The 14,194-nt window shown below is 52.7% G+C and overlaps 1 protein-coding gene across 2 annotated transcripts in view; it reads left to right on the plus strand.

Annotated features, from left to right (window-relative positions):
• The window catches only part of usp39 (ubiquitin specific peptidase 39), a 45,789-nt gene extending 31,595 nt beyond the window's left edge, over window positions 1-14,194 (plus strand). For both annotated transcript variants that reach the window (XM_038785426.1, XM_038785427.1), the window contains exons 11-13: window positions 5,568-5,703; window positions 10,536-10,622; window positions 13,412-14,194. In XM_038785426.1, the coding sequence (XP_038641354.1) occupies window positions 5,568-5,703; window positions 10,536-10,622; window positions 13,412-13,468 (280 nt within the window). In that variant the 3' untranslated portion in view covers window positions 13,469-14,194. The remainder of the gene's footprint in view (window positions 1-5,567; window positions 5,704-10,535; window positions 10,623-13,411) is intronic.

Here is a 14,194-nt window from a genome sequence, read left to right on the forward strand (position 1 = left end):
CTATCTCAGCCTCCCCCTCCACTGCCGGCATCATAATTACATTCAGCAATCTCCGCACGTTCGTGTTGAGCTGCCGCCCCTTCACGAACCCCGTCTGGTCCTCATGGATTACCCCTGGCACACAATCCTCTATTCTAGCTGCCAGGATCTTTGCCAGCAACTTGGCATCCACGTTCAGAAGCGAGATAGGCCTGTAGGACCCGCACTGCACGGGGTCTTTATCCCGCTTCAGTATCAGGGAGATCAGAGCCTGCGACATTGTCGGGGGCAGAACCCCCCCCCCCTCTCGCGCCTCATTAAAGGCTCGTACCAGTACCGGTCCCACCAAGTCCACATTTTTCTTGTAGAATTCCACCGGGAACCCATCTGGCCCCGGCGCCTTCCCCGCTTGCATCTGACCTATTCCCTTGACTAGCTCCTCTAGCCCTATTGGCGCCCCCAGCCCTTCTACCAGCCCCTCCTGGACCCTTGGGAACCTCAATTTGTTTAGGAAGTCCTCCATTCCCCCTCTCCTCATCGGCGGCTCAGACCGATACAACTCCTTGTAAAAATCCCTGAAGACCCCGTTCACTTCTTGCCCCTTCTGTACTACCTTCCCGCCCCTCTCCTTCACTCCCCCAATCTCCCTAGCCGCATCTCGTTTGCGAAGCTGGTGTGCCAGCATCCTGCTCGCCTTTTCCCCATACTCATAGACCGCGCCCTGTGCCCTTCTCCACTGCGTCTCTGCCTTCCTGGTGGTCAGCAGGTCGAACTTGACCTGCAGGCTGCGCCGTTCTCCCAGCAGCCCCTCCTCTGGTGCCTCCGCATATCTCCTATCCACTTCCAAAATCTCCCCCACCAGCCTCTCCCTCTCCTGCCTCTCCTTTCTTTCTCTGTGTGCCCTTATGGAGATCAGCTCTCCCCTGATCACTGCCTTCAGGGCCTCCCAGACCATCCCCACCTGCACCTCCCCCGTGTCATTCAAGTCCAGATAGCTCTCAATGCTCTTCCGGACCCTTTTACACACCTCGTCATCCGCTAACAGCCCCACATCCAGCCGCCACAGCGGGCGCTGGTCCCGCGCCTCCCCCATTTCCACATCCACCCAATGTGGTGCATGATCAGAGATCGCAATGGCCGAGTACTCAGCTTCCCGTACCCTCGGGATCAGCCCCCTGCTCAACACGAAGAAATCGATTCTGGAGTACACTCTATGGACGTGGGAGAAAAAGGAATACTCCCTCGCCCTCGGCCTACCAAACCTCCATGGGTCTACTCCTCCCATCTGCTCCATGTACCCCCTCAGCACTTCTGCCGCTGCCGGCCTCCTATTGGTCCTTGAGCTCGATCTGTCTAGCCCGGGGTCCAGCACTGTGTTGAAGTCCCCCCCCATGATCAAGCCCCCTGCCTCCAGTCCCGGAATGAGGCCCAATAGGCGCCTCATAAAACCCGCGTCATCCCAGTTCGGGGCATATACGTTGACCATCACCACTTTCTCCCCCTGCAGCTTACCCTTCACCATCACATACCTACCCTCCTTATCCGCCACCACCTCCTCCGCCACGAACGACACCCTCTTTCCCACCAGAATCGCCACCCCCCGGTTCTTTGCGTCCAATCCAGAGTGGAACACCTGTCCCACCCACCCCCTTCTCAGGCGAACCTGGTCCACTACCTTCAAATGGGTCTCCTGTAACATTGCTACATCAGCCTTCAGTCCCTTCAGGTGTGAGAATACCCTTGATCTCTTGACCGGCCCATTCAGCCCCCTCACGTTCCAAGTGATCAGCCGGGTCGCGGAACGACCCGCCCCCTTCCCCTGCCGATTAGCCATGTCCCGTTCCCTGCTCGCCCCGGGTCGACCCTCCCCTTCTGACCCGCTCCCCATGGCGATGGCCCCCTCCCCCCACCTCTCCAGTCCTCCACTTCCCGTTTCTGGTCTTTCCAGCAGCAACCCGGTGTCCCTCCCTAACCCCCCCCCCCAGGCTAGGACCCCTCCTAGCCGCGATGTACCCTCCATCGTACTCCCGTAAGTCAGCTGGTTTGCGCTGACCCGGCTGCTCCTGCCACACTCCGACTCCCCCCGGCTCGGGGGGGGGGCCCCCTTGCCACTCCTCCCTGGCCCCGCTCCAACGCGGGAAAAGTCGCCATTGCTAGCCACGCCCCGCACTCCTCCCCTCCCCCCTCCTCTGCCCCGCGCGCGGGAAAACAGAGGAAAGCCCGCGCTTTCGCCCTGCCACACCCCACCCCGCCATCTTCAGTTCCACCCCCGTCCCCGTCCATGCCTGTAAAGAACCCCCCCTAGGAGCCCATATCCCCGATCTGCTCTCCCCCCCGTCCCGCCTCCCCAACTTAACATTATTAATAACAAATAGATAACAAATAACAATGTACTTAACAGTCGCCCTCTACCAAACAGTATAAATAACCATAAATAACCATGAATAACCACAATAACAATAACTATGGGAAGTTGGCAAAGGGGGGAAAAAACATCAGAAGAAAAAAAAACCCCAAAGCAAGAGTTCAAGATCCAAACAAGGAAAGAAGAAGAAAAAAAAAAAAAGGAAACCGTTCCAATAAGAGTTGCCCAGTTCCGACCCATCCGAAAAAAAAAACGAACCGCTTGTTCAGCTGAAAGTACCCGAGCGGACACGGCCGCCAAGTACCCCCTGGGTCTAATTCGAGTCCAGTTTCTCTTCCTGTACAAAGGCCCACGCCTCCTCTGGGGACTCAAAATAGTGGTGTTGGTTCTTGTAGGTGACCCACAAGCGCGCTGGCTGCAGCATTCCGAACCTGATCCGTTTTGCATGTAGCACCGCCTTCGTCCGGTTGTACCGGGCCCGCCGCTTAGCCACCTCCGCACTCCAGTCCTGGTAGACCCTCACCGTCGAATTCTCCCACTTACTGCTCCTTTCCCTCTTGGCCCACTCCAGCACTCTCTCACGATCGCTGAGTCGCTGGAACCGCACCAGCCATGTCCCTGTAGGCCTCTTCCAGCTCCAGGGGCGAAGGGACGGCCCCTGCCCCCATCAGGGAGCTCAGCATTTCTGCTACGTATCCCGGGAGGTCTGACCCCTCCAGGCCTTCTGCCAGGCCCAAGATCCTCAGGTTCTTCCGCCTCATTCGGGTATCCAGCTCCTCAAAACGGCTCTGCCATTTCAGATGGAGTGCCTCGTGCACCTCTACCTTTCCCACGAGGACCGTGGCCTCCTCCCTCGCAGTCATCTCCTGCTGCAGCTCCCGAATCGACGCCTCTTGGGTCGCCTGGGCTCCCATCAGCCTGGTGGTCGTCGCATTCATTGACTCCAAGAGCTCCATTTTCAGCTCCGTAAAGAAGCGCAGGAGAGCGGCCTGCTGCTCCTCCGCCCATTTCCTCCATTCCTCGGGTGCGCCACCGGCCGCCATTTTGGTCTTCTTCCCCCGCTTTTTTTGGGGAGCTGCTGTTGCTTTTTTTACCACCCCACTCCGGGTACCGACCATAAAGTTGGTCTGGTTCTCCTCAGGGAGCCTTCCCCCACCGGGATTTGTCCTTACAGCGCCGTTGGGGCCCTCCAATCGGCCCGAAAACACCTTTGTAGCAGGAGCCGCCAAACGTGCGACTTAGCTGGTCATAGCCGCAACCGGAAGCCGTGAAGCAACAGTGTTAACCACTGTCAATACCCCCTCCAGATCTGTAAAGGTTTCGATCTCTTACTCTTCTGAACTCCGGTGGATCCAAACCTCGTCTGTCCAGCCTTTTCCCATAAAACAACCCACCCATTCCTGGTGTTAGTCTGTTAAACCTTCTCTGAACTGTTTCCAAGATTCACACCTTTCCTTAAATAAGGAGACACAATACCGTGCACAATCCTCCAGATGTCGTCTCACATCTGTAGAACTGAAGCGTAACCTACTTTTATAGTCGGTTCCACTCGTGATAAACGCTAACATTCGATTAACTTTCCCAATGACTTCCGGCACCTGTATACTTGTCTTCTGTGATTCATGCACTCGTGAGGAATTGAACAAACGAATGTGATATAAAATAGGATTTTTAGTTGGAATAATGTAGCTGTGAGCCAGTCTGATAGTAAGTTCAGAGACAAAGGGATTGAGCAAAGCATGGCCAGGAAGGGGGGAGGGGAGCCTCGTGCAGAGCGTGGTGAAAAGGATACTGGGTAACAAGAGGCCCAGGGTTGAGGAATGCGAAGTGAGCCAATCAGGATATATGGCCAGGTCAGGAGGTGTATAGGATGACCTATGGGAATCTTGTATGTGAAACTTGATGCCGTTTGAATGATATTTGCAGAGATTTCTTTGTCTCCGATTTCACTCGGTTCTGGGGCTTCAGAAGGCCGCCTGTGTGTTCTGAGTCTCTGTGGAGCGAGTCAGCCTTGCAAGCTGGTTAAAAATAAATAATACTGTACCTACCAATCCATCTCGAGTTTTATTGAGGCCAGACTGACGGGTCAAGAACTCGATATTGTCACTAGGACACCCAGATCCCTCTCTAACAGAGAGTGGGGAGAATGTGGAAGCCGCCCCAACAGGGAGTGGTTGAAGGGACTAATGCCGATGTGTGTTAGGAGGAAGCTAGACAAACATCTGAGGGAGAAGAGAACCCAATTCATTTTTTCCAATTAAGGGGCAATTCAGTGTGGCCAATCCACCTGTCCTGCACATCTTTTGGGTTGTGGGGGCGAAACCCACGCAGACACGGGGAGAATGTGCGAACTGCAGATGGGCAGTGACCCAGAGCTGGGATCGAACCCGGGTCCTCGGCGCCGTGAGGCAACCGTGCTAACCACTGAGCCACCGTGTTGCCCTCAAATGGCCTGAATAATAATAATCTTTAATGTCACAAGTCGGCTTACAGTAACGCTGCAATGAAGTTACTGTCAAAAGCCCCTAGTCGCCACATTCCGGCGCCTGTTCGGGTACACTGAGGGAGAATTCAGAATGTCCAATTCACCCAATAAGAACGTCCTTAGGGCAGCACGGTAGCATTGTGGATAGCACAATCGCTTAATAGCTCCAGGATCCCAGGTTCGATTCCGGCTTGGGTCACTGTCTGTGCAGAGTCTGCACGTCCTCCCCGTGTCTGCGTGGGTTTCCTCCGGGTGCTCCGGTTTCCTCCCACAGTCCAAAGATGTGCGGGTTAGGTGGATTGGCCATGATAAATTGCCCTTAGTGCCCAAAATTGCCCTGAGTGTTGGGTGGGGTTACTGGGTTATAGGGATAGGGTGGAGGTGTTAACCTTGGGTGGGATGCTCTTTCCAGGAGCCAGTGCAGACTCGATGGGCCGAATGGCCTCCTTCTGCACTGTAAATTGTATGTATGATCTTTCGGGACTTGTGGGAGGAAACCGGAGCACCCGGAGGAAACCCACGCAGACACGGGTAGAACGTGCAGACTCCGCACAGACAGTGACCCAAGCCGGGAATCGAACCCGGGACCCTGGAGCTGTGAAACAACAGTGCTAACCGTTGTGCTATTCTAGGGACGGAGGAAGTTATCCGTTTCTGTAGGGGTGGGGGGGGGGGGGGCATGGCGAACCTCTCTGTATTACAATGAAAGTGACTTGCTCATTGAATCGTGTGTTTCAGCAATGTTGATCTGAGAGAATACCTGTCTGAGGAGGTTCAGGCCATCCACAAACACACCACCTACGACCTGATTGGGAATGTGGTCCATGACGGGAAGCCGGGTGAGGGAGCGTACCGGGTCCACGTGCTTCACCATGTGAGTACACAGACATTGCCGTTCATGCAGTCACTGCCGATTGACATCTCTGGGGTATATCGGGCTCGTCCTAGAAATAAAGGTGGGCTTCGGCATGTGAAATAAAAACACAGCATTGTCGGAAACATGCAGCATCTGTGCGGAGCGGAACAGAGTTGATGTGTCAGAACGGTCGGCCTTTTATTTCGGATGCCCAGTCCTTGAGTTTGACCTGGAAGAGGTTAAAAAAACCTGGATGAGACACATGATGCATGGCAGGCACAACGAGAGGAGGCTGGATTGTAGTGTAGAGCGCAACTGGAATTTTGTTATTCATTCGATCTTACTTCCATATATTCCTTCGCCCCTTTTTGCTGCTGACGTGCCTGTTGCCTTCAAACATGCGAGCAGTCAGCAGTCATAAATCACAGGAACACACAAGAGTTTTATTTTGATATTTCTCTGCTAATGAGGCAATCCTGATGATATTTATTGCCCTGAATTATCACGAGACAAGCCACAGATTTTGGGGATTGGAGTCCCACGTGGGCCTGAGGAGGGAGAGAAAAACCTGCCGCTCCGACCAAGTGGCCGGTTCCTTCAGGGGAGAGGTGCGTGTGAGGCAGGTGGATTTCTTTGTGATTATTTTCTGTTGATGGCCTGAAGTTTCCCTTTCCCATTCGGGGAAACTTGCGTTCTCTCTCTGTATCCACTCTGTTAAAACCTTTTTGTAATTGGAAAAGTCACCCCCCGAGCCTTGTTTTCTCGAGAACAAGTGGAAATTGTTTTCCAATTAAGGGGCAATTGAGCTTGGCCAATCCACCTACCCTGCACCTCTTTGGGTTGTGGGGGCGAGACCCACGCAGACACGGGGAGAATGTGCAAACTCCACACGGACAGTGACCCAGAGCCGGGATCGAACCCGGATCCTCGGCTCCGTGAGGCAGCAGGGCTAACCACTGTGCCAGCGTGCTGCCCTCTGCCCGTGGCAAACTTGCCCACACCATCCTCCATCCAGCTTCTCCCTGTAGTAGTCCAGTTGGGTGGGACTGCACCTACCTGGTCCCATTCTCATCTATCTAATAGTAGTCAGTTGCCCTCGGTGGCATCGCCCAAAGGCACAGTGTTCATTTTTCACATCTACCCTGATGCCACATCATGTCACCACCTCTCTCGACTCCTCCACTTGTTGCTAAGTTATCAAACTGCTCGTCCGATATCCAATTCATTTGACAAGAAATTTTTTTCCAACTAATTATTGGTGAGGCTGAAGCCATTTATTTCAGAGCTGCTTCCAAACTCTTCCCCAGTGACCAACTCCATCCCAGTCTGTGATTGAGCCTGGCTGTTCACAACCTTGGTGCCACCTTTGACCCTGTGGTCAACTCCAATCTCGTATAAGACCGCCAATTTCTACCTCGGTAACTTTGTCTCATTTTATCTACTGCTGAAACCTTTGTCCAAACCTTTGTTACCTCTAGACTCAACTATTCTGACGCACTCCCGGCCGGTCTTCCCCCTTTCTCCCCTCTGTAAAGTACAAAGAACAGTACAGCACAGGAACAGGCCCTTCGGCCCTCCAAGCCTGTACCAGCCATGATCCCACCCTTGGCCAAAACCCTCAGCCCTTCCTTGTGCCGTATCCCTCTATCCCCATCCTATCCATGTGTTTGTCGAGATGTCTTTTGAACGCCGTTAATGTATCTGCTTCCACACCCTCCCCTGGCAACGCGTTCCAGGCACTCACCACCCTCTGTGTAAAAAACCTGCCTCGCACATCTCCTCTAAACTTTGCCCCACGGACCTTAAACCTATGCCCCCTGGTGACTGACCCCTCCACCCTGGGAAAGAGTGTCTGCCCATCCACTCTATCCATGCCCCTCATAATCTTGTAGGCCTCTATCAGGTCGCCCCTCAACCTCCGTCTTTCTAATGAAAACAGTCCGAGTCTATTCAGCCTCTCCGCATAGCTAACGCCCTCCAGACCAGGCAACATCCTGGTAAACCTCCTCTGCCCCCTCTCCAAGGCCTCCACATCCTTTTGGTAGTGTGGCGACCAGAATTGTGCACAATATTCCCAAGTGCGGCCTTCCCAAGGTTCTATCCAACTGCAGCACGACTTGCCAGTTTTTATACTCGATGCCCCGTCCAATGAAGGCAAGCATTCCGTCTGCTTTCTTGGCTACCTTGTCCACTTGTGCTGCCACCTTCAAAGATCTGTGGACAGTGCACGCCCAGATCTCTCTGACTTTCTATATTCCTCAGAGTTTGTGCAGGTTAGCTGGATTGGCCCTGATCAATTGCCCTCAGTGACCAAAAGGTCAGGAGTGTTATTGGGTTACGGGGATAGGGTGAAAATGAGGGCTTAAGTGGGTCGGTGCAGACTCGATGGGTCGAATGGCGTCCCTCTGCACTGTATGTTCTATGTTCAAATCTACACCTTCAACCAATATCTGTTTGGTGATTTTGCTCCTGTGAAGCGTCTCGAGGAATTTCACTGCGTTAAAAGCCCTATAGAAATGTAAGTTGTTGTTGTCACAGCTTTTACTGATTGGTGCATTTGTACCCCCCCCGACCCCTCTTGTCACTTTACACCCGTTTAGATTTATTTATTCCCACGTTCCTCAAAGTTTGCTGATATCCTCTTGAGGTTCGTTACATTCCTCGGCGTCAACTACATCCCGCCCCCATTTGATGTGCTTTGCAAGTTTAGAAACAGTGGAGTGTACGTTACGTTCCCGTTTTAGATTTAGATTTAGATTTAGAACAGTACAGCACAGAACAGGCCCTTCGGCCCTCGATATTGTGCCGAGCAATGATCACTCTACTCAAACTCACGCATCCACCCTATACCCGTAACCCAACAACTCCCCCTTAACCTTACTTTTTAGGACACCACGGGCAATCTAGCATGGCCAATCCACCTAACCCGCGCATCTTTGGACTGTGGGAGGAAACCGGAGCACCCGGAGGAAACCCACGCACACACGGGGAGGACGTGCAGACTCCGCACAGACAGTGACCCAGCCGGGAACCGAACCTGGGACCCTGGAGCTGTGAAGCATTTATGCTAACCACTATGCTACCGTGCTGCCCAATTCAGTTTTAGCCGGGCGGGAAGGGCAGAGGAGCAGAGAATTAAACGAGAGACCCAAAACAGCTTTTACCGGCGGGATTCCCCCCCCTTCCATTTTAAAAGTTGAGATCTTTACTTGCATCTAATTTCCGTTGTGGATCATTGCCTCCCCCATGTTGGACTGCGCATTCACATTGGCGTGAAGGGGGGGGGGGGGGGGGGGGGGGGGGGGGGGGGGGTCATGCCTGGGCAATGCCCTAACACTGCTTCTGGGCATTGACCCCGGATTGGGGGGGTGCCATGCCTGGGCAGTCCACTGACACTGCTCCTGGGCATTGACCCCGGATTGGGGGGGTGCCATGCCTGGGCAGTCCACTGACACTGCTCCTGGGCATTGACCCTGGATTGGGGGGTGGGGAGGGCGGGAGGGCCATGCCTGGGCAATGCCCTGACACTGCTCCTGGGCATTGACCCCGGATTGGGGGGGTGCCATGCCTGGGCAATGCCCTGACACTGCTCCTGTGCATTGACCCCGGATGGGGGGGTGCCATGCCTGGGCAGTCCACTGACACTGCTCCTGTGCATTGACCCTGGATTGGGGGGTGGGGAGGGCGGGAGGGCCATGCCTGGACAATGCCCTGGGCACCGCCTCCCACCCATGGCTATTTCTGTGGGGACCTTTTATTTATTTTTATTATTGTTCCTGGAATCTGAACACTGTTTCGCATGTTTCCCCTTGCTAGGTTACGTCCTTGTCTGCCAATATTTTCCATTTTACAAGCCCTATTCTCATTCCCTCACAATCATCTTATCTGCAATCTATTAGCCTGGTCTTGCATCCTCACGCTAGAACGGCAAGGGCAGCCGGAACAGCCCTCTCCACCAAATCACAACATACCCTTCAGACTTGGAAATATATCGGACATTCCATCACTGTCGCTGGGTCAAAATCCTGGAGCCCCCTCCCTAACAGCACAGTGGGTGCACCTACACCACACGGACTGCAGCGGCTCAAGAAGGCGGCTCTCCCACCACTTCTCAAGGGGCAATTAGGAATGGGCAACAAACCCTGGCCTTCCAAACGATGAGCACATCCCATAAAAGAATGAAAAAAATAAACAAATCATCCTCAACCATATTATGGTCACTATTGCCTAGATGTTCCCCCCCATTCTCTCTCATCTTCTCTACATTGAGGGCGAAGGGTTTCACAGTGATCTGGAGTCGAGGGATACCTATAATGCTCTAAATTGCACCAAGAAAGATCAAATAGCTTGTGATCATAAATGTAAATGGTGGAAGGTGAACCACCCAAAATATCTATTTGTGTCTTTGAGAGGAAAGACGGGTGTTTGAGTGGGATCCTTTGTCAGACCTGGCGTAGTAAACCGGAGAAGACCTTTTTGTAGACGTAGCAAAATAAAGTGGACAACAGTTGGGAGTGGGGAATGGTAAGATGTTTATTGAAGTTTAAACCCTGGGCCGCAGCCTCCCTGTTTGGCTCAGTCTAATAGCTTTATTGGTACGGTGAAGTCGACCTGATTTATTTTTACGTTTGGATGGTGATGGACCTGTTGTTTCTGATTTCCAGGAGTTGGTTTTGGTTCTGTTTTTGTGTCTGCCGCACGCCTGCGATCCTTCACTTGCCGCTGCCCGCTTCTGTGAAAGATGTCGGTGGGGTGTGTAACCGAGGAACCGAGAGAGGGAGGGGCAGCGCCGCCGCGGTGTGAGATTGGGTCCTCTCGGTGTGGTAACCTGTTTGCAATGCTTCTTTCAGGGCACCGGAAAGTGGTACGAGCTGCAGGATCTACAAGTATCTGATATCTTGCCACAGATGATCACTCTCTCTGAGGCCTACATTCAGGTGGGTATTTACAGTGTTGGACACTTGCTTCTTTACTACGACTGCACGAGTTTTTCTGCACTAACCTTTTTAAAAAATGTATTTTATTGCAAACCTGCATCAAAACAGGTTCACGCAAATAAACGCCCCGGGAAACATACTTCCCAACAATCAACTATACAGTTTGTACAGATTTTTCACCCCCCCTCCCCATCACCCACCCCCTGCGACGAACAGCCCCTCAAACACGGTCACAAACATCCCCCACCTTTTCTCAGACTCCCCCCGCTGAGCCCCTTAACTCATACTTTATCTTCTCTAACCGCAGGAAGTCGTACAGGCCACCCAACCGTGCTGCTACTCCCGGTGGCGATGCCGACCCGCCACTCCAGCAACATTCATCGCCGTGCAGTCAGAGAGGCGAAGGCCAAGACATCGGCCTTCCTCCTCTCCATGGGCTCCGGCTTCTCTGAAACCCCAAATATCGCCACCAAAGGGTCCGGGTCCACTCCCTCCTCCACTATCCTGGCTAAGACAGCGAACACTCCCACCCAGAATCTTCCCAATTTTCTGCAACCCCAAAACACGTGCGCATGATTCTTTGGCCCCCACCCACACCTCTCACACTCATCTGCTACCCCCTGAAAGAACCCACTCATTCTCACTGGAATCATATGCACCCTGTGCATCACCTGGGGGCAGCACGGTAGCACAGTGGTTAGCACAGTTGCTTCACAGCTCCAGGGTCCCAGGTTCAATTCTGGCTTGGGTCACCGTCTGTGTGAAGTTTGCACGTTCTCCCCGGTTCAGCGTGGGTTTCCTCCGGGTGCTCCAGTTTCCTCTCACAGTCCAAAGATGTGCAGGTCAGGTGGATTGGCCATGCTAAATTGCCCTTAGTGTCCAAAAAGGTTAGATGGGGTGGACGTGTGGGCTCAAATGGGGTGCTGTTTCCAAAGGCCGGTGCAGACTCTTTGGGCCGAATGGCCTCCTTCTGCACTGTAAATTCTATGATACCTTAAACTGTATCAGGCTCACCCTTGCACATGAGGAGGTCCCGTTTACCCTTCGCAGTGCCTCACTCCATACTCCCCAATTGATCTCCATTCCCAACTCCGCTTCCCATTTCTCCTTGATCTTCACCACCCGCTCGCCTCCCTGCTGCCCCAGCCACTTCTATATATCCCCAATTCTTCCCTCCCCTTCCACATCCGGAAGCAGCAGTCACTCCAGCAGGGTGCATCCCGACAATCCAGACCTTTCGTGCAAAGTCCCTAACCTGTAGATACCTGAACTCACTACCTTTCGGCAGCTCTACCCTCTCCCTTAGTTCCTCCAGACTGGCGAACCCTTCCTCCAAATACAAATCCCTCACCTTGACCACCTTCCCTCCACCTCCTGTATACACTATCCATCCCCACCCGGCTCAAACCCATGATTCTCGCTCAGCGGCGTTAGCACCGACATCCCTTCCACCCTAAAATGCCTCCTCAGCTGATTCCATATCTTCACCGTCGACTGCTCCACTGGGCTCCCTGAATACCTACTCGGAGCCATTGGCAATGTTTGTGTACCAACCTGGAAGTGGTGGGGATGAGGGTGGAGCAGTGCCCAAAAGGGCCGATAGTGATTGTTTTCCCTCTGATAGTTGTGACGATTCAGAGGGGGCATGATGTGCGCTGGTTCCAGTTGAGATGCTAGGAAAGTTAGAAATAATGTTTTGAGAAATAAATTGTTGTCTCTGAGCAGCCCCCCCCCCCCCCCCCCCGCCCCCCCCCCCCCCCCCCCCCCTCTCGCAGAAATCTCTGTTTAGGTCCCAGCTGGAGTATCGTGTCCAGCTCTGGCCACCACACTTTAGGGAGGATGTGAGGGTCCTTGAGGGGCTGCGGAGGGAAATTTTCCGTAATCAAGGTGAGGTTGGAGAAGCTGGGGTTGGTCTCCTCGGAGTGAAGGAGGCTGAGGGGAGATTTGATCGAGGCGTACAAGTGGGTGACAGGTTTCGATAAGGTCGACAAAGAGAAGCTGTTTCCGTTGGTTATTGGTGCTGGGCTTGGGGAGGAGGGGGGGGGGGGTGCACAGGTTTAAGGTTTTGGATGAGGGATGCATGGGGGAATGCGAGGAAGAAATATGTTTAAGGAGAGAGCAGGAATGATCTGGAACTCTATGAAGGCAGAGGAAGCAAGACGATAAATAATTTCTTTTTAAAAATAAATTTCGAGTACCCAATTATTTTTTTCCAATTTAGGGGCAATCTAGTGTGGCCAGTTCACCTAGCCTGCACGTCTTTGGGTTGTGGGGGTGAGACCCACGCAGACACAGCGGCATGGTGAGGCAGCAGTGCTAACCGTGCTCCACCGTTCCACCTGATAAATAATTTCAAAAAGGAATAAATTGTTCACCTGTAATAAATAAAGTTGCGGCATTATTGGGGAGGGGGGGTGATGGGACCGACCGGATTGACCTACAGAGAGCAGTATGGACTCGGACGGGCAGAATGGCCTGTGCTAGAAATAGCTCTAATGCCTCTGGTGCTTGTGGGACTGAACGTTGCACGTTTGGTTGGAGCTCCCTTCATTCTGCTGTTCTTGCAACGTTACTGAAACTTGTCCGGAAAACTAGAAAAAAGCTGAGGGATTAGCGGTGGTGGGTTTAAGTCTGAGCTGCTGCTGCTGCTTGAAGTGAAAACGTGAAGTTAATTGGGTGGAATTGTGACAATTTGTTAATGTGAAAGGGTACGTGAGTAAGCTGCGTAATCCGCGGCGCTGCTTTGCCTATTATTTAGAAACAAAACTGTTCCGTTTCACCACCTTCAGATCTGGAAAAGGCGCGAGGACAGCGATGACAGTGTGTCCAGTCAGAAAGGAGCGTGACCTGGGGGCAGGGGAACGATTGTGGATGATGGGAACCTCACCCACACCAAGTGAGGACTTAAACTTGTGTGGACCTGGAAGAACCCAGCAATATTTGAAAGCAAGTCTGCCAAATGTTTGGAAAGTGTGGATCACGCTGCGTGCACCCACCTCAGGACAGGTCCAAATCTGCAACATCACCATTACCGACATGGAGCAGTAACTCTCAGACTGACAAGACGTTGCTATCGGTGTTTCTAATGTCGAGCAATAGCACAGATCCTCGATATTCGCCTGGGAAAGTCACCGACTGCTCGTCTCAACCTTGTCCGTGAATTCAGCTTGTGACACAATTTTATTCCCACAGGACGTTACAAAGCTCATTGTACTTTTGTTATCACCTTGTTTCCTTTTTTTTGTACAAGTGCGGACAGTATTTTCCATTCTGCCTGCAGTTACCTCGGGTGAGGGTAGGGCGCCACTTTCCCGTTTCTAGACTGTTGGCACATGCGGTGTGAATTCCCTCTGTCGTGCTGTACAGAGTCTGAGAAACAAGACCTTTCGGAAATGTCTGCCTATTCCTGAATGTTGGATCATTGAAGAAGGACAACCTCGGGATTCAATTTCATTCAGTTTGGGATGATTCCTTCAGATGGTACATTTTTGGGAAATTATACAGTTATATTATTTTCATCACTGATTAGTGTGTGTCAATCGGGGGCAATAAAATTCTCAGTGGAAAAACGG

The sequence above is a fragment of the Scyliorhinus canicula genome, chromosome 26 (genome assembly GCF_902713615.1).
Source record: "Scyliorhinus canicula chromosome 26, sScyCan1.1, whole genome shotgun sequence".
NCBI classification, from domain to species: domain Eukaryota; kingdom Metazoa; phylum Chordata; class Chondrichthyes; order Carcharhiniformes; family Scyliorhinidae; genus Scyliorhinus; species Scyliorhinus canicula.